This window comes from Kryptolebias marmoratus, linkage group LG5 (genome assembly GCF_001649575.2).
Source record: "Kryptolebias marmoratus isolate JLee-2015 linkage group LG5, ASM164957v2, whole genome shotgun sequence".
NCBI classification, from domain to species: Eukaryota; Metazoa; Chordata; class Actinopteri; order Cyprinodontiformes; family Rivulidae; genus Kryptolebias; species Kryptolebias marmoratus.
The window spans coordinates 3,161,363-3,185,913 of record NC_051434.1 but is presented as its reverse complement, the minus strand read 5'-3'; the positions used below and the strand labels follow the sequence as shown (position 1 = coordinate 3,185,913).

At 38.1% G+C, this 24,551-nt stretch overlaps 1 protein-coding gene across 1 annotated transcript; it reads left to right on the top strand.

Annotated features, from left to right (window-relative positions):
- Positions 1–2,357: 2,357 nt before the first annotated feature.
- cacng7a (calcium channel, voltage-dependent, gamma subunit 7a) lies at positions 2,358–24,331 on the top strand. The gene is made up of 6 exons (XM_017427590.3): positions 2,358–2,588; positions 13,064–13,259; positions 14,676–14,762; positions 17,221–17,361; positions 21,311–21,456; positions 23,797–24,331. Exons 2-6 carry the CDS (start codon positions 13,064–13,066, stop codon positions 24,310–24,312), a joined length of 1,086 nt encoding a protein of 361 aa, XP_017283079.1. The 5' UTR covers positions 2,358–2,588; the 3' UTR covers positions 24,313–24,331.
- Positions 24,332–24,551: the final 220 nt, after the last annotated feature.

Sequence of the window (24,551 nt, the reverse complement as noted above, 5' to 3'; positions counted from 1 at the left end):
ATTGATAACCAATGAAAAAAATTGGTAGAAGACAGTATATCAGCAGCATTGACCAGTTTTGTGACTACAGTGTGTCGAAACATTTAAAGGGAGGTGACATTTTGCAGCCTACAGTTCTTTGCCTTTTCCGTGTCTAAATATTCAAAAAATAAAACACTCTCATAACATATGTCACTTTCATTGCAGCCTACAGACATTTTCAGCTGCAAATTGTACAGTTTCCCCATTTGGATGTGACTTCTGGAGGTAGATTACTTTTCCTGAAGAGCTGAAACTTGAGAGGCCACCTGAAGTGGAGTCTACCTATTTTAAGGCTGAACTTGATTTTTCCACTGATCTCACTGAAAGCACAAACATGTGAGCTGATGGCAAACATAAGCAGGGTGGGATTATCACCGAGTCTGGCCCCTATGGAGACCACCCAGCACTTGTCAGGTCACAGCAGATGATGTCACCCTGACCCAAACATACACAGTTTAGACGACGCAGACCTTTCTTCATTCATGCTGTTGGACTCATCGGTTGAATGTTGTTGCATGAAACTTTAACAGATCAGAAAACATACTATATTACAATTTGCAATGGAAACTCTCAAATCAGCCAGATTCAGTCCATGATGTTATTGATACAAAAAACAAACACTAAATTCAACTGATATGCATGGGTGCAATTAGACAGCTCTCTGAATTCACATGTGGGGTTAATTTTAGAAGGTGTAGAAGGTGTTTTCAGACTTGAAAAATACCCATTCACGCTCATGTGCACGCACAAACACATGTACACAATGAGTCACGGCCCACTGTATCAGTCTGCGGGTCGCCAGGGGCTGAAGGGACCACTCAACCGTGAAAAACTTTATGGAGGCAGAGGAAGCAGTCAAAACAGGCATAAGCACAGGAACACATGCTCATAATTATTTATTTATTTTATAAAAAAAAAATATTCATGCCTTTTTTTTCATATACAACAGCAGGAAAGATAGATGTTGGATTATTGTTGAAAGAAAATGACAATTATTGTAGAAAAGCCAAAATTTTGAAGAAAGTCAGTTGTTTTTCGTCAGTAAGCCTCAGCTGATTGAAGTTATTTATTGAGTTTTTGGGCTGTTTTTCTTTTGTCTCCTCAATATGTAACAACACCAAGAAAATATAACAGAAATGATGATATGATTGTCATAAACCTTGTTTACTTAATGAAATCATTCAAACCTGAGCCTCATTGAAACAATATTTGATATGAAGATTTCAAACTGAAGTTCCAGTTTGATCAACACAAAAATCGACCACTGCTATAAAAAACACTATTTTTGTGGAGTTATTAAGCCAATGCTCCTGGTAATGATGTGGCTGCAACTATTTTTTTTACAGTTACTACTTCTTTTCACCACAAAGTGCATAATTTCCAAACACATACTAAAGCTATTCAATCTTTAAGATTCCTTTCTTTAAATGTCTTTATAAAAATCAATCACAGTAAAATTTACTGCAGTTGTATTTAGTTGCAGTTATACTGTTCCAAAATTCTTGAAGTGTTGCAATTATGTGAATTTGTAATATTTTAGTGTTAATCACAGAATTTCTAGATCATACTGTTAAATACTATGCATGACTGTTTTTACCATGGCACTTTTTATTACTTGTACATTTTAGAACGTTTGACTTGACTGGTTTGATAAATAAATGAAACCACACTTTTTTAATTAAAGATGAACTGAGACCCTTGTTGCAGAAACATCATCTGAAATGAGTTTCCCGGTGGGCCGGACTGTTCGTGGGTGGGCCACCAAATTTAACACAGCTTATAAAATAAATGGAAACTGGAGCAATGTTTACTTGCATTTTGACCCTGCTTTCTACAAGAGGGGCTCCTAAACTGTTCAGCTCTGAGCCACTAAACAAAAGTATTTTAAATGATTTAGTAAGATGATTGAATTTGTAGCCTTCTTTTTAAAATTATTGTTTTTAATGCCATAAAGGTGGGCCTGGGTCCCTCCAGGGAGGACAGGGGCGTGACTATGGGCCTGGGTCCCTCCAGGCCCACCCATAGTCACGCCCCTGCCCTCCCTGTGATGTTATGTAGAAAAGACTAAAGCTCAGTCACATCACAGAGTCATGTTTGGGTGCATTGTTCATTAATGAGTTACACGTCGTTAATAGTCGCTGCTCGTCTGAATCAGTCATGCTGTCAGTCTGCATGATGTGTCCTCGATTCCAGGCAGGCAGCGTGCTCTTATACCATGTGCGCGTGAGCCTCTTTCTCCCTCAAGCCTACATCCCTGCCACCCCCACCCCCCTTTACTTCACACACACACACACACACACACACACACACACACACACACACCAGTCCCACCTCCTTCTAACCAAACTACAGTGGAGCCAATTCAAGCGATTCTCCGCAGTGCTGAAAGAGCAGCGAAGTAAAGGAGGAGAGGAGTGAGAGGAGTGAGAGGAGGAGCAGAAAAAGGGGAAACACCAGACGGAGACAGAGACAGAGACACAGCTCAACGATTTTAGGGAAAGGAAGAAAAAGCTACATTTGTTTTGGCGTCAGTGCGCACAGCATCTCCAGCTGTTTTACTCTGCAGGGTGAGTACCTTCTGCCTTTAAATATTATCTCACCAGTATTTTACATAAATATTTAAAAAATGTTGCTGTCCAACGCCTTTAGCAGCTGTTTTGAAATCACACGCACTTTGAGGCTTCTTGAAGCGTCTTTGGTTGTGCTTGTCAGGACTTCCTTAGCTGCAGGGAGAGATGATAGTCATGGACAGAACTGTGTGTTGGCATCACATGTTTGCCTCCCTGCTTCTTCTAAAACACAAAGAGGCAGAGATTTTACAAGAGACAGAGTCTCTCTTGGTTGTGGACAGATGTGCGCTGTCTCGGCACGGCTGCTGCCTCCTCTGTTAGTGAAGAATGAGGTGCGCTGCGTTGGGCAGCAGCTCTGTAACACCGAAGCTCTCAGTCCTGACAGAGTCTGGAGAGCAGCAGGCAGAGGAAAGACGCTTCTCTCCCGTGGAAGAGGAAGGAGAGAGGACGATGAGGAGGAGGAGGAGGGGGAGGAGTGTTTGAGGATGATGTTATGGTGTCACTATGCGTGTGTGTGTGTGTGCGTATGTGTATGGGGGGTAGGGGGTTGGGGGAGGGAAGATAAAGGATTTGTGGAGAGACCATCAGTGAGGTAAACATGATAAAAATAACACTTGGTTTGTTCATGGGGAACCCTTTCTGTAAAAGTGCTCCAGCAGACTGCAGCACTTCCTGCTGCCCTGTCTTTATTCTTACAAGAAATTACAACAAATACTCAAGCAGAAGAACAAAAACCTACTTGTTTTTTCTCTAACATCTATATTACAGATATTTTCAACAGAATAATTATTTATTCTTTTGAATATTTCACAAATATTTTGCAAAAGCAATCTGAACACAATTGTGTCAAGCTTTAGGATTGAGCATGGTTATGGAAAATTACCCTGAGAGCATTCATTCTGAGGTAAAGGAGCTTTTGGGCTGGAAGCACTGTTTCATAATTCAGAAAACAGTTGGAGGAGACTCACTTGTGATTCTGTCATCGCTAGAAAAGTTCAGTCTTAGATCATACAACTGTAGAGATGTGCTTTAGCTCCTATCACAACAGACTCATTTCTACCTTTACTTAGATCAAATGTGTCTACCCAAGGTGATGGAAAGGTTTACTTATTAGCTACAAGTGAATTTAAGGGAGTCAAGAATACATTTGAAATAACTTCGTTTTAGAAAGGTTTGGAAAAATGCCACAAACGTTTGCCAAAACCTTTTACTTCAGTTAATAATGAGATGCTGGAGCCCAACACAGCCAGAGTAGAAATTAAAATCTTGTTTTGTTCAGACCACAGGTTCTCCTGTTAAACCAAGTTGGACCAAATGTTTTTAATGCTAACGGTGCTTCTGAAGGTCGATTCTCTGATGGATTCAGCTGCAGAACCTCCAACAGTTCAGTTTGTCATTTAACAGACTGAAGAGCCACCACACACCAGCTTCTCTTCTTATTTAACTCCTGCTCATTGGTTTTAAACCTTTGAAACTTGGCACAGATCTTAGATTTATGGTCTACATTTGTAAAAGTGACTCCTGAGTTATGCTAGCTAACTCCCAAATCCAGTTTCCTTTTAGCTTCTGATCACACTCCTGAGGGCACTGTGCACTTTATATATGGAAATTGTTACCTGTGTTGGTTTATTATTTTTTATTATTATTGTTTTGTTATTGGTGTTGGTTTCCTGGTTGCAAAGGATGAAGCAAGAAGAGTTATCAATTTTCATTTGTATGGAAACATGCGTTTTGTTGTTTTTTTTTTACTCTGAATATGACAATTAACGTCTTGGATCTAGAAGCTTTTAGACACAACTGGTTGCAGTATGCAGTTTTACCACTAGGTGTCATCAACCATCTCCACCCTTATTCCACAACCCTTATTTATTTATAAACCTTGTATTTTCAGAAACTTTTAGAAAACCAACATGTCAATGAAGCCGCAAATCAAAAACAAACTGAGCCCTCACATCCCTAATCTTTGGGCAAAAAAATGACCCGACTGAATTGTTGTGCTTCACTCTTTGTGGGAATCTTTTCTAACAAAAATAGTGATGATATTCAGTGGACACAGAACTAAGTTTTTGGTCGTTCCAAAATATCATCAGCGAGTTTTAAAATGTCTCATGTTTCTCATTGAACAAAAGAAAACAAATCAGTTTATTTTTGTTTTTGATTGGAAGAATGTGCTGCTTATGTATGAATGAATGAGAAGCTGGTAATTTGGTGATATGATGTTGCAGATGTCATGATCACAGGCCAGGCACGGTATCTGGTTATTTTTTTTTTTTAAATGTCTGAAGATCTGTTAAATGATGTAATAAGGAATGAGGTAACATCCTTGCTGCTCTTTGAGGTGAGACAAAATATATCATGCACCAAGTTTACTTGTTTAAGCTGCTGTCTGGTGGTGTGGGGGTCAGTAACATCCTGTATATGCTTTTCAGATCTGCCAGAGACACAGCATCCCATCATTACATGTTGTGATGTCACAGGCCCTGTTAGAAAGCTGCACTGCATGTTTGAATGTCTGAGTGAAGCTCTGAAAAATGAACATGGTTGTAATAATTACAAATAACAGATGGAAAACAGTTTCATACTATTTGTTTCACAATTCTAAAAAAAAGGGATTATTTCAAGTGGCCCATTGGTTTAATTTTATCTTAATAAATGATTGTTAGCAGTGAAATGTGTTCAGTGTGATAATGATGCACAGTTGTAGACATTTTCCTTCAAGGCCAGTCAGAGCCAAATGTCACTTAAACACACGTTACGTAACATTCAAACTGAGTGAAGGTGAATGAAGATATTTTACAAAAATGGAGGAATTTATTTATTTATTTTCACTGATTTTTTTCTTTCTAGGTAATTGTAATTGTTCTGGTTTTACTGGGCATACATATCACTGCCTCTCTGCCAGTGCATACACTGCTTGTATCTGTGACATACTGTATGTGTGTTACAAGGTCTTTTTTTCAGTTTTTGGGCCAAGGTCTTTCTCTGCAAGCACTCTTTCTCTAAATTGTCCCTCCTCTGTCTCTGTCCTTCCTTGGCACATAACACATCTTTAACAGGCACTGCATTTTTTTCTTCAGTATATCTGTATGTATCTCTTAATGAGCTTCCTAACCTAATTATCTTTGTCAGTTCAGCCCTCAACCTACAGTCGATGTGATGAGTGTTTGTTTCTGAAAGCTGTCAACATCTTAAGTACTGAAAAATGACAGCCTTCTCTGTCTTTTGAGGACTTGAACTGTCTTAAGTATTTTTAGAAATGTCTTAGAGCAAGATCAAACTATTTTGGAAGAATTGTTGCTTTTAGGGGCAAATGTCCTCTTCTTATGTATTTATAAATCCTTGTCTTTGTTGTTTTGTTTTTGTTTTATTTTCCTTTCTTCATTCTATCCTTCCATTTCCACAGTTCCACTTTTCTTCCCCTTTATATCCATTTTTACCTAATTATATGTCTTACAATGTTCAGCAGTTTTGTTGCTTCCATTATCCTTTTTTTCCAAAGTCTTCACCTGTTCCAATTCCGTCTTATTATCCCATTTTTATAACCATCATCTTGTCCTCCATGACTCCTCTGCCCTCTCCATCTTGTTTTGTTGCCATCTTTAAATATCATCTCTTTTCCTGCCAGTTGGCACAAGCCTCTCTCAGCTGACAGAGGGACATATTGCCTTCTCAACAGAAAAAACAACCCCCCCAACACACACCTACACACACACACAAACCACCAAACAAACCTGGGAACACCATCTGTGGAGCCCCACCTCTAACCATGGGACGAATAGTTACGTCGTGCTCAGCCTTGCTTTGCCTCGTGAGCACCGATTCAAAGTTTGTGCAAAACCTTTTGTCTCAGTTTTTTTTTTTTGTTGTTGTTGTTGTATTTGGGTTTTTTTTGTCTTTTTTTGTTGAAAAAACACCAAACAGCAGCCTCTCAGAATTCTACGAGCTTTTTTTTTTTTGCTTTTTTTTTTCATCAAAATAGCATTTTAAAATAAATATCTTGAATAATTTAAACAATATGACATGTTTTAGTAAGTAGTTAGTCTTTGTCACTTGTAAGTTAAGTTTTGAAGCTAAATGATTTGTCTTATTTCTTTTAAATGAAACCTGTGACAGATGTATTATTGTTGACCTAATCTGAATAATGACTTTTAGCAAAACTTTCTGCCAAAGAAAAGTGAAAGTCCCAGAACTTTTGGTTTCAAAATGTTATTTTTTTCCATTAATAAATGTTGAATGATCTTAGGAAGATAAATATATAAGTATTTTTTGTGAATCCTTTACATCTCACACAAAATTGAATATCTCTCAGCATTTTTCAGATTAACAGTCTTAATTTCATTCAAACGTCTCAACGTGTCTCAGACAGGACTACAAGTAAAACCACCAACATCATCATCATCAGTGGAGAATATTATTTTAAAGACAAGCCATTTTCAAGACTGTAGCGCAAATTAAACTCTTGTTAAGTTGTTAGGAAATTTTCAGAAATTAATTCTAGTTTACAAAGCCTCTAATTAAGAATACTTATACACTCACAACTGAGTTTAATCCCTTAATTAGTAAAGCAAAATCATTCATTAATTTGGATATAATTGATGGAGCTGTAAAGTCTTCAGTGAAATTCACATAAGAGATGTAATTTATGTTAGAGGGTGTAGATTGGAGCCTGTTGTTGATTAATGAAAAGTTAAATCAGTGAAATAAATATAACTTTCAGCAATGTATATTTAATGTGAATCACAGTAAAGAGGCATGATCTTAGCTTTTTTTTCTTTCAAATCACAATTAGCTTTTTTGTTTGAAGTGTGCATTTTACATAGATTTAAAAACAAGTTTTGTACTTTATGTAAAACAAACACATAAAATAAATGATGTAGAGAAATAGAAATTAGAGTGGAACATTGGACTATATTTTGCTAGAAGAGAGGCTAGTCTGTGTTCTTTCATGGGCTGGAAGGAGGATTTCAGCACCACGTTAGTGGACAGTTCCCCAGTCTGCTGCTCCCTGCTGGACTGATTAATGTGTTCGTTCATTCATTCATTCATTCATCAATTCACTACACATTTTTGACAGTCCAATCTCTAATTAAGCCCTTTGTTCATGTGAACAAAGCATGTTGTTTGTGAAGCAGGAAACATCGAGCGTAATGACGCTCCCCTGTAGGAGAGTGAGATTAATCTGCACCTGAATCTAGTTTACATAACATCTCAGTTTAAAAGCTTAGAACTCCACTTTTTGGTTGTTTTAATTGAGAAAGCTCCTCGAATCGGAAGCAAAATGTCTTCATCTGTACGGAACAGAAGTCCAGTTATATTGTGTTATTTTGTTGATGTTGTTATTGTTTTACTATTTTGTGTTTATTTATTTACTTTTGATTTACCATGTCTTGGGTGACTGAGACTCTACACCAGAATCCATTTTGCATGATTCCTTTTCTGTTGGATGACTGGCAGAAACTTATTTTTTGTGAATACATTAGAGAAATTATTGGCAAAATATTAAAAAGCAGCAACATGACCTACTTCACACTGATTCTAGAAAAGCCAAGACCTTATTGCTGCCAGCAGAATCTTAATGAATTCAGACTAATATGTGCAGCATTCTGTATCTGAGACAAAATGAAAAATAAAATAGCACACAATCAATCCTAACTCAAACTATCTGCAGCCTAATACTATTGTTACATAGACTCATTTTTAAATATAAATACATGTTCTATGTTTCAAAGAAATTAACTCTAACTTCTTCCTTCCGATATATTTCAGAAAAACACATTTTTATATTTTCGTTCTCCATTAATCATCTCACTCCTAAATTCTCACCATTCTTTTGTTCCCTTCGTTAACATTTCCTAATTTTCTTCCATTGTGCTCTTGTTCCTTCATGTTCGACCTTTCAGATTTAAATCTCTTTGTTCTCTGTTCTTTTGTCATCTTTCTTCCTTTCTCCACCTTTCTCGTGTCTTTTGTAATATTTTGTTCACTTCTATTCACCTCCTACTTTTTCCATCTTCCTGTACTTTCTCTTGTATCTACCAAGTCACCACCCTCTCTTTCGTCTTGTTTCTCCCCTGACTCTCTCCCCAGTCCTCCTCTCTGCATCATTACCTCACACTTTTGTTCCTAAACACCTCTGTTCCTTTCATCTGAAATTTATTATGCTGCGTCTGACTGTTCCTGCATACACTTAGTTAGCAGATGGTGCAGACTGGGAATTGTGGTTATTTTCTCAAAGCTTAAAGAACAAAAGAGAACCTCATCCCAGTTCATTTGTTGTCTGCATTCTCTGTAAACCCAGGCCTGATTGCCTTTATAAGAGAACTTGTGTCACTCATGTTGTAAGGGCACACATTTGCTTAGACATTTTGGGCTCCTGCCTCCATTTTTGTGTGAAAACAATGTACAGCAGCTTCATTGTTAAAGCAACCAGAATGTTACATATCTAGTATCTGGACAACAGAAACATAGTTTTTATATAGAATGCAAAATGAAATGCATATAATTGACTATAAAATTGAAAAAAAAACTTGATACTTAATGTGTGACTGATCAGAAACTTTTTGCTCATTTAAAGTTACATATTTCTCTGGTTTCTGTCTGTCTTTAGTATTTTCCTCTCAGGATAAACATTTTGCCCAGTGCTAAAGTTACGATGGATTTTAAGCGTCTTAGAACCGGAAAGTTGCAGGTTTGAGTCACCCGCCATGCCCATATGTCACAAAGTCCTTGAGCAAGACACCTAATCCCTAACTGCTCCCCGAGCACTTAAATATCTGCCTGCTGCTCCTCTAGTGTGTATCTCACATGTGGGATGGATCAAAAGTAGAGAACAGATTTCGTCATTGCATGGGTAAATACAACAATGACAACATACAGCACTTTCACTTTCAGCAGACCAACCAGACGGACAACCTCTACAATTTACACTTTTAGTTTTGTGTGTATAATGACTGTTGCACTGTGTGCATCACAGAGAGACAGGATGTGTTGTTGGGCTTCAGTTTACTGCAGCCTTTGGCAGAAAGCTGCTGGACTGCGCTGACTCTGCACACTCCTCTTGTCTGTTTAAATTAACTTAGAACAGAAATAAATTTAATAAATGCAACTGAAATGTCTGGAATCAAAGACCACAAACTCAGTTTGTGTGCTTTCTAGCTCTGATCCTATATTAACCCATTTAGCATGCCTATTTTATTTTATTTCATAATGACAAGCAAAAAAAAAAACATTAGCAACTTAGAGGTAAATTTCTGACTCTCTAAAAGTGTGTTTATCTCATTATTCATTTATTTAAATTTAAATTGTTTTGCATTTATCCGACTTTATTAAAGTTGCAGTATTTACATTTGGTTCTGCAGCTTGCCAAACATTTATGGCACTTCAGTGAAGAACTACATTATCTGGAATTACCATTCCATCCATCCATCCATTTTCTTTACCCGCTTCTCCTTTCCGGGTCGCGGGTAGCTGGTGTTTATCTCCAGCAGTCACTGTGCAAGAGACAGGGGACATCCTGGACAGGTCTCCAGTCCATCACAGGGACACATAGAGACAAACAACCATTCACACCTAGGAGCAAATTTACAGTTAGCAATTAACCTAACATGCATGTTTGTGGTCAGTGGGAGGAGATCGGAGAACCCAGAGTAAACCCACTCATGCACAGGGAGAACATGTAAACTCCACCCAGAAAGGCCCCGGGCCGGGAAGAGATCTTTCAACCTTCTTGCTAGAAGGCGACAGCTCTATCTGTGCCACTGTGCCACCCCCATTCCATTAATTTATGTATTTATTTCATACTTTCACTTTTTCACCCAGTGAACAGTAACAAATCATTTATTTGGTTAAAAAATAAATGAATCCAAATGTTTTAAAAACTATATTTAAACCTTTTCTTGTGTTCTGCATGTTTTCCATCAAGCTCTGACTTTCTAATCAACACAAGTTAATGTTTTTTTATATACAAACATTTAGAAGCTTTTTAAAATGCATCGCCTGAATTTGGATCATCATTACAGGCTGTGTTTTTGGTTAGCCCAGAAGGTGAGACAGCTGTCTGAGTCCAGCAGGTTCTCAGTTTTGTCTCTTTAAATCCAAGTGGATGGATTTAAGTGTTTAACTCAGCTGTGCACACAGCCTGACTGCCTTTTGTATGAAGACTGGTGATCATTTACACAAGAAAACCAAATCACCTTTGTCTCATTCAGATGGTTTTATTTTCTGATGTAATGCCGTCTTTAAAGGTGTCCTCCATTTGAGTTTACAGACTGCAGAAAGTAAATCTTCCCTCCATTCACTTCTGCTAATTTTACAAAAAAACTTACAATCTCACTTCATGCTTTGATACAAATTTATTTTCTTTTTTTTGCACATGTATCATCCATGATGTGTTCTGTTTGTTTGGATGGTCACATGTACATGAACAGCGTACATTTTCTGTACAGGGGTAATTAGAATCATAAAAATGACATTAAAGTGAGAAAACTATCATCTATGACCCAGCTGAATGAGATCTGTAGCATCTAATTTGAGTGACGAGAGCAGAATTCACTCCCCTCCTGTCTGACAGCAGCTTTCTTTGTGCATCTTATCTGTTGGGTTGTCATTGTGTCTGCTGAGCTCATTTTCCTTTATCAGCCTCTCACTCTGCCAGCTTCCCACCACTATTTTACAGAGTTAATAAATCTCATTTAACACTCTGCTTTTTTTAATCATATTATTAATTTAAGAATGTGTATTTTTCAAAGGAAAAGTGCTGACATTTTTTTATTTTTGTGATTTTTTTTCCCTTAAACAAAGTTTTTGTATGAGTCCAAAAGCTCATTAAGTTCCCACACTAAGATGTTTTTAATCAGCCAAGCAAGAATTCAGAAGTTGCAGAAATCCTTCTTACCTTGCATCTGTGCATTTGAAGCTCAGGATCAAACTGCACCTCCACATCACCTTCTCTTCTGCTTGTGTTTTATTTCAGGTCTGTCTTGCATAAATTAACTCCCAAAACTTGTTGCAGACCATGTAAAAACACTTAAATCTCCCAATTGTATAATCCAACCTGCTAATACTAGGGAATGAATAATTTACATCCTTTAAATGCCACAGAAGATAATTATTTCATTCACTTTTTATTTCATTGCCTCCCATTGTTTTTGGAAGATGATGAACCCTTTTATTCTTCACATTACATATTCCTCTGAAGGCTACTAGTGTTTTTGTTGTTTCCTCTATAAAGAAAAAAAATATCACAAGATTTGAGATTTCAAGGTGTTCAGACTTCTCAGTGTGATCAGGAGTGGGTATCTGAGTCCAGAATTTTAAAGCTCTACAGCTAACATTGTTTTGTCTGATAAAGCCAGGCCCTTTTAAAAGTTTCTTTTTCCAATATCATGCATTGGAGAGTGAGAATAATTTGCATGTGGATGAGCGACTAAAGATTGCGTTTGTTGGTCAAATGTAACAAAGTCATAAAATACAGGAAGCATTGCTTAAGACAGAAGTATTATTTAAAGTGTTGAAAATGTTTCATTTAATCCCAGATGAGACTATATGGTCATATCAACGCTTGAAAAATGCATTACTCAATGTCTCTGACATATTTAAGGGCAAAGAAAAAAGATTTTTTTCTCCTGCCTCCTTTCTTGTGTTTCAGCAGAGCGGATTATTATTATTTTAGGTCAATGGTTAGTTTCTAGATTGCTTTATGCATCACATCTGTTTCATCAGTAGAGTTCACAGCATGGTGGGACCTCCATTTTGACTGTGTTTGTGTGTGCATGAGAAGAAGATGTGTCTCAGAGTGTGAACACTTGTAGTGATGCATGACAGAGACAGAGGGAGCTTTTCTGCCACCTAGTGAGTGACAAACAACACTGCGTGTTACCTGGAAGCCTGCCTGCTGCTCTTAGAGAAGCTCATTAGATGATCACAGTGTGAGTTTTCACTCAAATTAGTCTGCTAATTTACAGAAGATTGTATGAACAGTTATGAAACTAAATATTACCCAGAGATTTAAAGCCTTCTGTGTGCAGACTTAAGCTAAGCCTTCTATTTCACATTTAATTTTTATTTTATTCCAAATAAAACTAATGTAACTGCGAGCATCGGAAGTGGGTTCTAAAAACAGCTCTTTATTTGATTTCTTTTAAAATGTTCTATTTTTTAATCAGTTTTACTGTCATTGCACCTGTCAGTTTGACACAGATGGGTTTGTCAGAAAGAAATATTGTTATTTTATGTGGGGTTTTTTTGCGAAGCACCTTAATTCTGACTTGTGAGTCTTTCCAACTAAGATCAAGTCTTAGAGGAGGGCTGTGTCTACACTCAGTGTCTACACATGACTGGTTGTTTTGCAAATGAAATTGAAAAAAATTATATTTATATATGAATGCATATAGTGTTGTTGTTAATCTTGACATGCATACGTTTGCTGCTGAACTACTGATCAGCATTCTTCTTATTTATTCTTTTCTCCTCAGATGAGTTCGTTCAGTACGAGGGCTCTGACGCTCCTCTCGTCGGTTTTTGGAGCCTGTGGTTTGTTGCTGGTGGGGGTCGCGGTATCAACAGATTACTGGCTGCTGATGGAGGAAGGAATCGTCCTGCAGCAGAACCAGACAACCGAGGTCAAGATGGCGCTGCATTCCGGCCTCTGGAGAGTCTGTTTTGTGGCAGGTTCGCAACAAATTTATAAATCAATGTTTTCCAGGATGGTTTGTGAATTTTTGTTGTGCAAATTAAAGAAACACTAAGTTGTGTTTATAAACAACATGTTTGGTTTTGTGTGACATCTTTCCTCTAAATATTCTTGTTTAAACTTTTACCACCAAAGATGGGATAAAACATAGGTTTAACAATTTTGATGCAGCAAATATCTACACCTTGGAAGCTAGACACAAGTTGCATATCAGTGGTAAATGTGTTTTAAAAAAGTGTATTGAACTTGTTGACCCTTTTATCAACCATGGACTCATTGGTTGTGTGGTCAGGCTCAAACAGAGCCCAACCTCCGACACTTCTGCACATCCCATCGTTCCTGTAAAAAACTCACGATGCTGTGAATTCATGCAGACATTACTGCATTACTGACTGAAACACCTTAGATCACTTCCTGCTTTCACTTTTAGGCACTAAATAGTCCAAGAGTGTGAAAACGATCAAGAATGAATCACAAGTACTTCTCATTATTAGATTGCCTTTGGAAACTTAAGATATGACATTTACAGGATAGATTATGCAAACATTTCATGTAGATACATTTCAGGAGAATCTCTGAATTTAGTTTTAAGAAATTATAAGACAACATATACAATTTGTGTTCTTATGGATACAGGAACTACAACAGGGCGGACACAGAATGTCCTTTTTGGAGTAGCTGTTGTGTTTTTTGCTCACGATGGTGTCGCTCCAGGGAGGCGACCATGTTTGTGTTTCCCTGTTGTCTGATGCTGGAACAGAAGGTCAAAGGATGAAAACGCTGGTGGCATTTTGAATGGCCCGTTGTTTGTTGGTGCGACAGGGAGGGAAGAAGGAGCCGCGTCACATTTGTCTGTACATGGATGCATCACTTTGTTGGAATATTTCTCTGATATGTCTGTTATTTTAGTGTTCTGTGTGTGTGTGTGTGTGTGTGTGTGTGTGTGTGTGTGGAGGGAGGGAGCAGGGTCCCTCTCTGTGACCACAGTTTGAGGTTAATTGTTGTGTCTGCATTCTGCTCCTCTGTTTCTTGGTTCATACTTTGTTTTTCTCCCAAACCTTCTGACCTCCATCTGTCTTTTTTCCTCACACTTCAATCTTCAGCAGCTTTGTTTCACTTTTTCGATAATCATTTCATTTGGAGTATCTCAGCGCTTTCTCGCCTCGATCTCTTTGTGGCTCTCAGGCTCACTCTGTCTGCCTTTTTGTTCTGATTTTTAACCTTTGATTCTTGCTTTGTTTGTTTGTTTTTTCTTGTATTATCTCCATATTCTAATATTTATAGTTTGTTTGTGACCAAAAGGAGACCCCTATAAGGCTCACTCAACCTTCTTATTCTGGCTTCTCACTTTTGTCTCAAAATTTTTGTTCACACTGTTCCTTTTGTCCCCTTAGGACCTGAGAAGGGCAGATGTGTGGCATCAGAGTATTTCACTGAGCCGGAGATAGAAATCACGACTGAGAATACAGCCAACATACTCAGTAAGGACAAATATTTCATACACTGGGTTTGTTAAATGTGATTAATGTATCCATCATATGTAAGAGGGAGTAAAGTACAGACTGACTTGTTCAGTTATTTATGTATTTTTTTATTCTAGGACCCTAAAAACAGGTTTCAGAAAACAATGTTGGTGTAAAATCTTTGTCATCCAGGACATCGTGATCCTGAGAGTTTTTTTTACAGCAACTGAACTTCATTTCTTGTTTTTGAAGCAAGAAAATTGAGATGGAGAAAATAGATACTTTGAGAGGTGGATGAAGGAAGTCATATTAAACAGAGGAGAACTTTGCAGAGGTTTGGATCTATGTCTCAGACGGTTCTGCAAATCTACGTATTTCTCAGTCTGCACCAATCTGCACCTTCTTTTATAAAACCAAAATACCTCCCAGAGCGAGTTCTGGAAACATTTGTGTTTTTTCTTTGTTTTTTTGTGACAAATCAATAAGGAAAAAAATGCATTTACTCGTTCTCCCTGCATCTGCTGTAGTTTTCATGCCAGACACGGTTGCCAGATAAGAAATGACAAACCATTCTACTGTTACTTTAAAATAATTGTATTTTGACCCAAACTATCATACGTGCTGAGTGAGGTGCACTTTCTCTGAGTTCTGATTACCAAACATGCACAGAAAAGGAGGGGGACGTGACACTAAAAACAATCTTATAAAAACAATGATTATTTTATATCTGGCAAAACTGATGCCAGGCTTTCAATAAGATGTCCACACAGTCTGGAGTGTGTAAAACATTACATCCAAAACGGTGAACACAGGGATGTTTGTTTGGACTTACAGTGAGGCTGGGTGGCTGCTACGTGTTACAAAGGGTGAATAAAACAAACAGCTGTTAAATCTGCGATCCCCCACATTGTTACTGTTGTTGATTTACTTGTTCATGTGCAGAAGTGACAATAAAATAAACCTTAAACAAGTTATTATATGAATGTAGCAGCCATACAAAATAACTCGTCATAATCAAACAGTTATTTCATTAAAGTTATAAAGATAACAAAACAGAAATACAACATAAAGTTTTTGTTTTTTTACCACAACACATACATACTGTGTAATTGATTTTTTATTGAAGTTATTAATGAGGGAATAACAAACTAAAACATGTAAAAAAAAAATTAAAAAAAGAACATGCAGCATTTTTTATACATTAAAAAAATGTAATTTCCAGAGCATAAATTAAATATTACCTAATATTAACAGTAGCTAACACTACATAACTTTTACATCTCCATTTCCCAACAAGAGTAAAGAACCTCATTTATTTTTCAAGAACTCTGTGTACACTGAATAGATTTTTCATTCAATATGTAAATGAATGAATTCCGAGTGCTTCCCAAAGTTCCCCGCGGAGTTCTTTTGTCTCTGAGCTGTTTCAATAATTTAAAATGTTGACACTTCAGAAGTGCTCTCCCCGATGCAGTTTGTTCTGCCTTTTAGATGTAAAACACTCCGTGCCGGAGACACCGAGAGAAAGATGTGTGGTCTGTTAAACGCTGGATAAATATCTGTGGGTAGGAGCTCACGTCATAATCCTGCAGTAAGTCGGCAGGAAAGCCTTGTGAAACACTTATACCTGATCTCAGCTCAGCCCTGAGAGAGCTCTCGTGTTTAAAGCGAATATGGAAGAAAAAAGAAAAAAGCTTCGGACAACACTTTTAGGAGTAAAGAGTCCTTTGAGATTTTGAGTTTTTCTGAACATGAATATGATTTAATGTCGTTTTTAGTCCACACAATGGTTGTGCTACATCAGCAACTTTCTTCTTGTTCTAGTGAATTTAAAAGCTCATCACTTTGCATCATAAATCATGTTAAATGCAGACAAAGGCGCTTCTTGTTTTTTCCACTTTGCATAAGAAACAAACAGAGAAATCCCTTCAGCCTTTTCTGTAAAAAAAGTAAAACAAGTTGTGAGAGCCACCAAAAAAATGAGTTCTGGATAATAAATCAAGCTGCTTCACTTGGCTGAACAATTACAACCAAACCCACGAATTCTGCATTTGTCATTCTGATTTGCTGTGTTAGAATAAAATAAATGATTAAAGTTGACTTTAGGTTATGAGATTTTTAGGCTCAGCCTTAGAGTTTTGTTTGTGTGTGTGTGTGTGTGTGTGTGTGTGTGTGTGTGTGTGCGTGAGAGAGAGGGAGAGATGGAGAGAGAGTCTTTTAGGTCTTAAAAAATCTTATTTATTAAAAATATAATAATAATTAAACAGTAGCCTACTAATTCACTGCAAAACTGCCAACTTTAATAAGCACTTGAAACTAAAAAGTGAAATTTTAAGATATTATTTGCATTCTACTGCAATGAAAAATAAAAGCCCATATATTCTGTTAACAATAATCATTGATATTAACAACCATTTGTAATAAATGTTAACATTAAACAAACTGTCCTTTGATTTGATCCCCCTCTGCCTTTTAGAAATGGTCCGAACTGCCACCCCGTTTCCCATGGTGTCCCTGCTCTTCGTCTTCACCGCCTTCGTCATCAGCAACATCGGCCACATCCGGCCGCAGCGCACCATCCTCGCCTTCGTTTCTGGGATATTCTTCATACTATCAGGTACGCGCTGGAAACAGGCTGCTTAACAACCACAAATAAATAAATAAGTCAAGAAGATGACTGAATTTTTTCTAACTTTCAGTTCCTGAACAGCACTGGGTCTTGTTCATGTAGTGGGATTTCAGTCACCTGATAAAATCTGTGCACATGTAAAGAAAAACGTTGTTTATTCACAATTAAAACCTATTTTATTCTCTGGTTGCTTATAACTTCCCAACACTCTTACTCATTGGACAACAAGGAAAACAAACAGAATCTGTAAATTTAGTCTTTAGTGTGAAGACATCTTTAGCTGCTCAAAATGCAGTTTGTTCACAAGTTTTATGTCAAAAGCAAACTACCTCTAATATATGAAATTATAAAAAAAAGAAAAATGTTCACAAAACTCTGTTCCTGTGTGGACGAGGCCTTCATCTTTTTCATCACTTAGTCACATAATCATTCTCAAATTGTGAGGCCTTTTTTACTACAAAGTATTTTTTTTTTCATGCTTGCTTTGAAACCTGGTCTTTTTGTCTGTTGTCACAAACATTACAAGCATGTCAGTACGAACTAAAGGACTCCATATATGACAGTCCAACTCCCTCAGCCGTCGGCTAAAATGAGATGTTAAAAAGCAGCAAAGCAGTTGGGAGTTGTGCTTGTCAAAAGTCAATATTCTTCAGAAGAAATGATAAAAGCGACAGCTCAGTGGATGGAAGATTCACTCTGCTGCTCCACCATGTCTTCCTCAGCTGACAGCTTGTCAGACCATACCCTTTTCCTGATGCAGGCTGAACTGGGAGAAGCATTTAATTCCAAATAATAGCTCTCCGTCTCTCCGTCGAGGAAACTGTGGGGGACCCGTGATTTGATGTTTTGCTGCAAGGCTTTTATTTCACCTTAAAGCAAACAGTCTGGAAAGCCAAACTGTTGAAACAGAAACTCGTAACAAAGGGGCTGATTTTCTTCGTAAAGATGATTTCATGGTTGTAGCCAACCGTCTCCCATTACCTCACTGCAGTAAACAGAGTGAACATCGGCCTCGAGTGCAGTCACCATCTACTCACTGAGGGGAAGCTTCCTGGAAGAAATGTTTCAACATACTTACACAGATGTTCATGCTCAATAAAAGAGGGATTGGCATTCGAATATGTCACATTTATCTAAATTATGTTAAAAGTATACAAGCAATAACATATTTTAAAGTACTTTTCCAGTCTCAGGAGCCATTTCTCCTCATTTGTACTTGGCTCTAACATTCAGCATCAGTATTTTAGTCAAATGTGTGTGCACATTTAATTAGACCTTTTACTCTTTCAGCATGACAATCCCCCCGATTTCAGCCAAGCTCCTATAAGAGTTGCTTTTAATTTCTTTTGAGTGACCTTAAATTTTCTCGAAGACCTTTAGAATAACTTTTAGGTCAAGCACTGTTAGGCAGTCAAGACTATACTAATGCTTTAACTAAAAAGAGCTGACAGAGACAGTTTCTCAACTAAAACAGGTTGTTTTAGTTGTTTTTGAAGTAATATCTGGTGTTCACATACTTTCAGCTTAGAGTTGGTCTCAGTCATCCAGGACGTGACTAAATGCCTTCTGTTTAACCACTTAGGACTGACCCTAGAGTCCATTGTGTTCTATTGTTTACTAATTTATTTATTTTTTTGATAAATTGTTTGAACCTTTTTGACATGCAGGAACATTTATGAGAAAAAACTTTAAGTATCTCGTGGCATTGCTCTATGTTTACCAACACAATCATATTTTTTTTGCTTTTAATATCAGTCAAACAAGGAAAATATTAACATGCATCTATATGCAAATTTCCCAGCATTCTCCTGCCAGAGTTTTCTACTTACTAAAAAATGTCTGGCAGCAGGGAGCTATGTAGTGCGCCAAAGATATATGGAACAGAAACCAGTGCTGTGAACAATTTATGAACAAATTTGGCTCTGAGACCAGCAAAGTTTAGTTGATGCATCAAACATTTATGTGCATTAGAAACACAGAAGTGTAATGTGGACAGAAAATGTGCTAGAACACAGTAAAATACAGCTTTTTCTCCAGCAAGTCAAATTTTGTCTCAAGGTCAGGATGTCCAAACGGCAACAGCCGGATGTTATTTGGTGCTTTTTCCACATGAACTGTGGAGCCATCGTCCATCTGAGACGCACGTTTTAACAACGTCTCTGTCACGTTTTTTGGCGGTGGGCATCGTGTCAGGAAGGGAAGTCGCTGCAGCCAAGAGGCTGACATCATCTCCTTATTTTACTGCAGGACAGCAGATTCATGTTCGGTCAGAGTAAAGTGCTGATCAGAGGCGCTGAGCACTGGGATTGGTCAAATTTCTACTTTAAATTCAGTTCTTTTCTTTTAATTTCATTTTATTTTTGGTAATATTATTGTTATTATTTGTATGGAAGCTGTGACCTAACAGATGCTAGCGTAGCATGGTGACTGCTGACCGAACACATAATGTCATGGTCATGACACCAAGCCAACATGGAGAGAGAGACACGTGTTTAATTAACACAACTCTCAACGAAATGCAGATTTTCATACGCACCTCTCAGTTTTCAGTGGAAATAAAGGCGTGTTCCTATAAATACTATCTAAGTTCCCAGATATTATTTGTGCCAGAAAGAAAGAATAAAATCAAAAACTAGTTGCTAATGTCCTCCTTAAAACTTCAGGATCACATTTGTTTGTTTTCCACAAAGCTGATTTGATTCTAATCATGTTAATGAAGTGAAAAGCACAAAAATCAGACATTAAAAAAGTTTGACATGACTACTGCTAAACCTGTTCTGTTTTCAGTCATCACATCTGTAGTTTTCCATAAAAACTTATACAATCTGAAGTTACAACATGAAACAAACACATCAGCTGTTTGCTTCCTTGTTTCTGTTCGACCTTCATGTAGGAATGTTTCATTTTTTATTCTCTCTGTGTTTCTCCTTCCCAGTTCTTCTGTGAATCTGTGTGTGCTCTCATAAATTTAATGCACACACACACATAAAGCTGTTATTGAACTCATTCAGTCACAACACTGCCATCTGTTGGCTCACAGTGGGCAATGCATCTTATGCTTGATTTGTTTTTTAAACAATTAAGTTTAACCTGCTAGTTTGAGTTACTCCATCAAGTAAAACTATAAATTAGAACACATATATAAAATACATTTAAAGGTAAACTCATATTTTGCTTTGAACAGAAAGGTTTACCACTGCTGTTTATTTATGTATTTACTGTTTTTCTGACTGTGGTCTCTTCAGGTCTTGTTAGAAATCCTTTATAGATAAAAAAAAATGTATTAATCAATTCTAAATGCATAGTTTTAGACCTAAACCAAGTGTTCTGGTGCATACTTTCGTTTGTGTGTGTATTTGGATTTTTTTTCCAGCAAACGTGCACGTGAATTAGTGTGCATGACTTTATCCTCTTTTATCTCGTTGCCACAGCACTTCCTGTTGTCAGGGGTTTTCTCTGCCTATTTAAAGTACAGCCAGGACATGTTATCATTAGCTACCCCAGCTACAGAGCCTTCACACACACTCACACACACACTCAATGATCACACAAAGAAGCAAAAGTCCCATACATGTGAGATTAGCGTTAGAGGGTAATAAAGAAAAAAACAACTTGTGCCAGCACCCTCTTTTTTTCTTGTTGGTTGCACGTTTTTTTTTTTATTTGTTTGTTTGAATAAAAATCTTTAGGCCTAAGGAGAAAACAGCATTGGTCTTTTTTTAAGTGCAGAGCTATTTGGGTTAAACTTCCCTCTTATTTGTGTATCTTTAAATTCTTTCCAATATGTGCTGTGAGTTATGGTTCACCAGTTGACTCCATTTTTCCCACAATTGCTTCTGAATTTGGTAGAACAGTGTTCAATTAATAAAAAAATAATAATTAAATAAAAGATGTGTCATGTAAAACTGGTGTGTGTTCTGTGTCTGTTCCGCTTCAGGTCTCAGTCTGGTGGTGGGTTTGGTTTTATACATTTCAAGTATTAATGACGAAGTGATGAATCGACCCAGAGAGCCCGAGCAGTTCTTCCACTACCACTATGGCTGGTCCTTTGCCTTTGCTGCCTCCTCCTTCCTGCTCAAAGAGGTGGAAAAATAGCACACACACACACACACACAGCTGTATACGTACAAAAGGATTCATGCATGAAAACTACAGACTGCTGTGTGTATACAAACATACAGCAAAAGTGTTTAAGGAATCACTTTATTTTATCTGCACACTGAAGTTACATGTGAACACACACACACACACACACACACACAGCACATCTCACACAGTTCAGAGACATAAATATGTCCTGATGTTTAACTCTTTTAGAAAGCCAGTCCCCCCCACCCGCACACACACCCCCACACACACAGATTGTGTGTACTCTGGTCTGCATGTTAACCAAGCCCAGTTCAAATAAACACACATGTTCCAGTAGCTACACAAACACACACACACTAAGTCTTATTCAGCTAAGCACACATTCAGAAAGTGCCTGCGTAGGAGCTCGTCATCCAGCTCGCATCAATATTCATAAATGTTAATAGCTGGAATACTTGAGGGCAGCAGCTTTGTCGCAGCAGCTTTATATGCAGCAGAAAATTCCTCTCTGGGGGGAAGGAGGGGGTCTCTGCTCCTCTTTATCCTTCATTCCTCTCATTCTTTTAGACCTTTACTCTTTTTATTTAGCATTTTTTCATCCTGTCTTCTTGTCTTTTCCTTTACAGTCTAGTCTTGTCTCTGTGTGTCTTTCACTGTTATCACATCTCCCCTCTTTTCTTTTATCTTCAGTTTTTTTAATCCATCATTCTCTTATCTCCTTTGCTCTCCTCCCTTCTCCTCTTGCTGCCTCAGATTTATCCCATCCTCCTCTCTTTTGCCTCTTTGTCCATATTCACTTTTCAGTTCATCTTATAGCATTCCTTGCCTTTTTATGTAACATCTTTTGTTGACATTCTTTTTATCTCATTATCCCTTTTTAGTCATTCCCTATCTATTTTCTTTTTTTGCTACTTTTTTTTCATTGACATCTGCTGTAATTCATCTGAAAAACTCCTTTTACAGATTTAAGATGGCTGCCACAGCAAGACAATCTCAGCAAACACAACAATGACTTTAATCAGTAATTTTACAGATATTTTATTAAAATTTGGTGTGGTAGTAGCCAAGCATCGTCCCTAACATATAGTTTGAGTAAAACACATTGTATAACATTTTTTGCTTAAACCCTTGAGATGAGAAATATCTCATGAATTACTGAAGGAATTTTAATATAACTCCAATCTGATCATGATGTATTTGACGCATCATTCCTGCTTCTATCATCTTCTATATTATGTTCTTCCTCTCCGTAAATTTTCCATGTTTCCTCTTCTTCCCGCTCATCCTCTGCAGGGTTGTAAAACACTTTGGAACATGCTGGTTTCTGTCGCACAGACTCGTTCACACACACGTTCATCAGCATTCACGTTTCTGAGCTGTTGTACTGATGATGTTATGGATGAATACGGAATGAGCTGAGAATGTTCAGTGAATGCCCAAGTGGAAACATGAATACATTTTTGATAATTGCTCAATCCACAGAGCAGCTCCGAGGCATTTTGTCGACTCTCTGCAAAATTGTGATTTATTTATTCATTTTTATACCCCTCCTGATGGCAGAATCTTGCAGTTTTGGTAGAAAGAAGTGGATAATTTTGCCACTTAAAAGAATTGCTGAGCACTCTGTATTTTTATTTTGATTTCTTTAAGCATTGCAGATGTTGTATTTTCATGGATGGTAATATATGGTTCTGTTCTCTCCCTTTTGTTGGTTTCTGTTTTTAACAGATGTTTTCCACATTTCATCCATCTATCCCATTTCTTTACCATTTCTTTATTGTGTGAGAGGCAGGATGCACCCTGGGCCGTTTGCAAGTCCATCACAGGGACACATAGAGACAAATAAGACAAACAACCATTCATGCTCTCACACACACCTAGGGACAATTAAAAGTTAATTGGCAGCAGTGAATGCATGCATGTTAGGTTAATTAATAATTAACCAAACATGCATGTTTTAGGTCTGTGGGAGACAAGCAAATGATTCATTTCTGAGAGTTTTATTAAAATCTGCTCTGTGGTTTATGCAATACTTTGCAAACAAACAGACAGGGATAACACCAGCAGTTAATGCCAAATATATTGCACAGTGAGTACTGCTTGAAATATGTGTTAGGGGAAATTCTCAGCCTACCACACAAAAACTTTAGCTCAGTGTCTGTAAAACTGACTCAGGTTCTGACAATCAGAAACACAAACACAGACAAAAACATTATTGTCTTTGCCTTAGATGACAAGCAAAAATAACTCAATCAGAAATTAAATTTATCTTAGTAAACACTATTGCCATAAGGTGAAGAATTTCCACAATCTCAGTTTCTGTCTCAATTCCAGGGTGCAGGTGTGATGTCTGTCTACCTCTTCATGAAGCGTTACGCAGAGGAGGAGCTTTACCGCCCCCACCCTGCACTCTACCGCCCCCGCATGTCTGATTGCAGTGACTACAGCGGCCAGTTTCTTCATCCGGACTCCTGGGCTCCACCACAGAGGGGCCGAAGTGCCTCCGATGTCTCGTCTGACATTTCTATTCAGCTCAATCAGACCCCACCACCACAGCAGCCTTGTAAGGGGGGCAGCAGCTCCCAGGTGACACCCTCCTCTTCTGGGCCTTCATCGGCTGCCAGCTACCACCTCCAGCCAGCATCTTCCTCCTCCACCTCCTCTTCCTACCCACACCCCCTTCATCCAGGGGCCACCTCCACCCTACCCAGGATCCCCCACGCTCACCCCCACTCACAGCCCCATCCCCATCCGAGTGGGCTCCCATCTCAGTCCCTGCCGATGGCAGCGCCCCCCTCTGCTGTGCCTCCTCCGCGCTACCACACACGAATGAGTGCCTCGCCATGCTAGACTACATGAGCGGGGTGCGGGAGGGGAAACGCAGCTTGGGGGGTGGATTGGATGAGGGTGTGGGGGAGGGGGGGGGGCGTTGATTGGCTTTGTAACAGCTCTTGCAGCACACAACACATGCACACAAACATAAATCCTGTACCATCGAAGTGTGTGGGAGGAGGTCTGCAGCAGAGTAGCTGAAGGAAAGAGGTTTATGAAGATCAAAAAGGAGGAGAAAAAAGGGGAAGGAGGGGAGG

Coding starts and splice junctions, on each gene's coding strand:
- cacng7a (XM_017427590.3), top strand. CDS start 13,064: ATGAGTTCGTTCAGTACGAGGGCTCTGACGCTCCTCTCGTCGGTTTTT. Junction 13,260..14,675: donor GAGAGTCTGTTTTGTGGCAG/GTTCGCAACAAA, acceptor TTGTCCCCTTAG/GACCTGAGAAGGGCAGATGT. Junction 14,763..17,220: donor GAATACAGCCAACATACTCA/GTAAGGACAAAT, acceptor TCTGCCTTTTAG/AAATGGTCCGAACTGCCACC.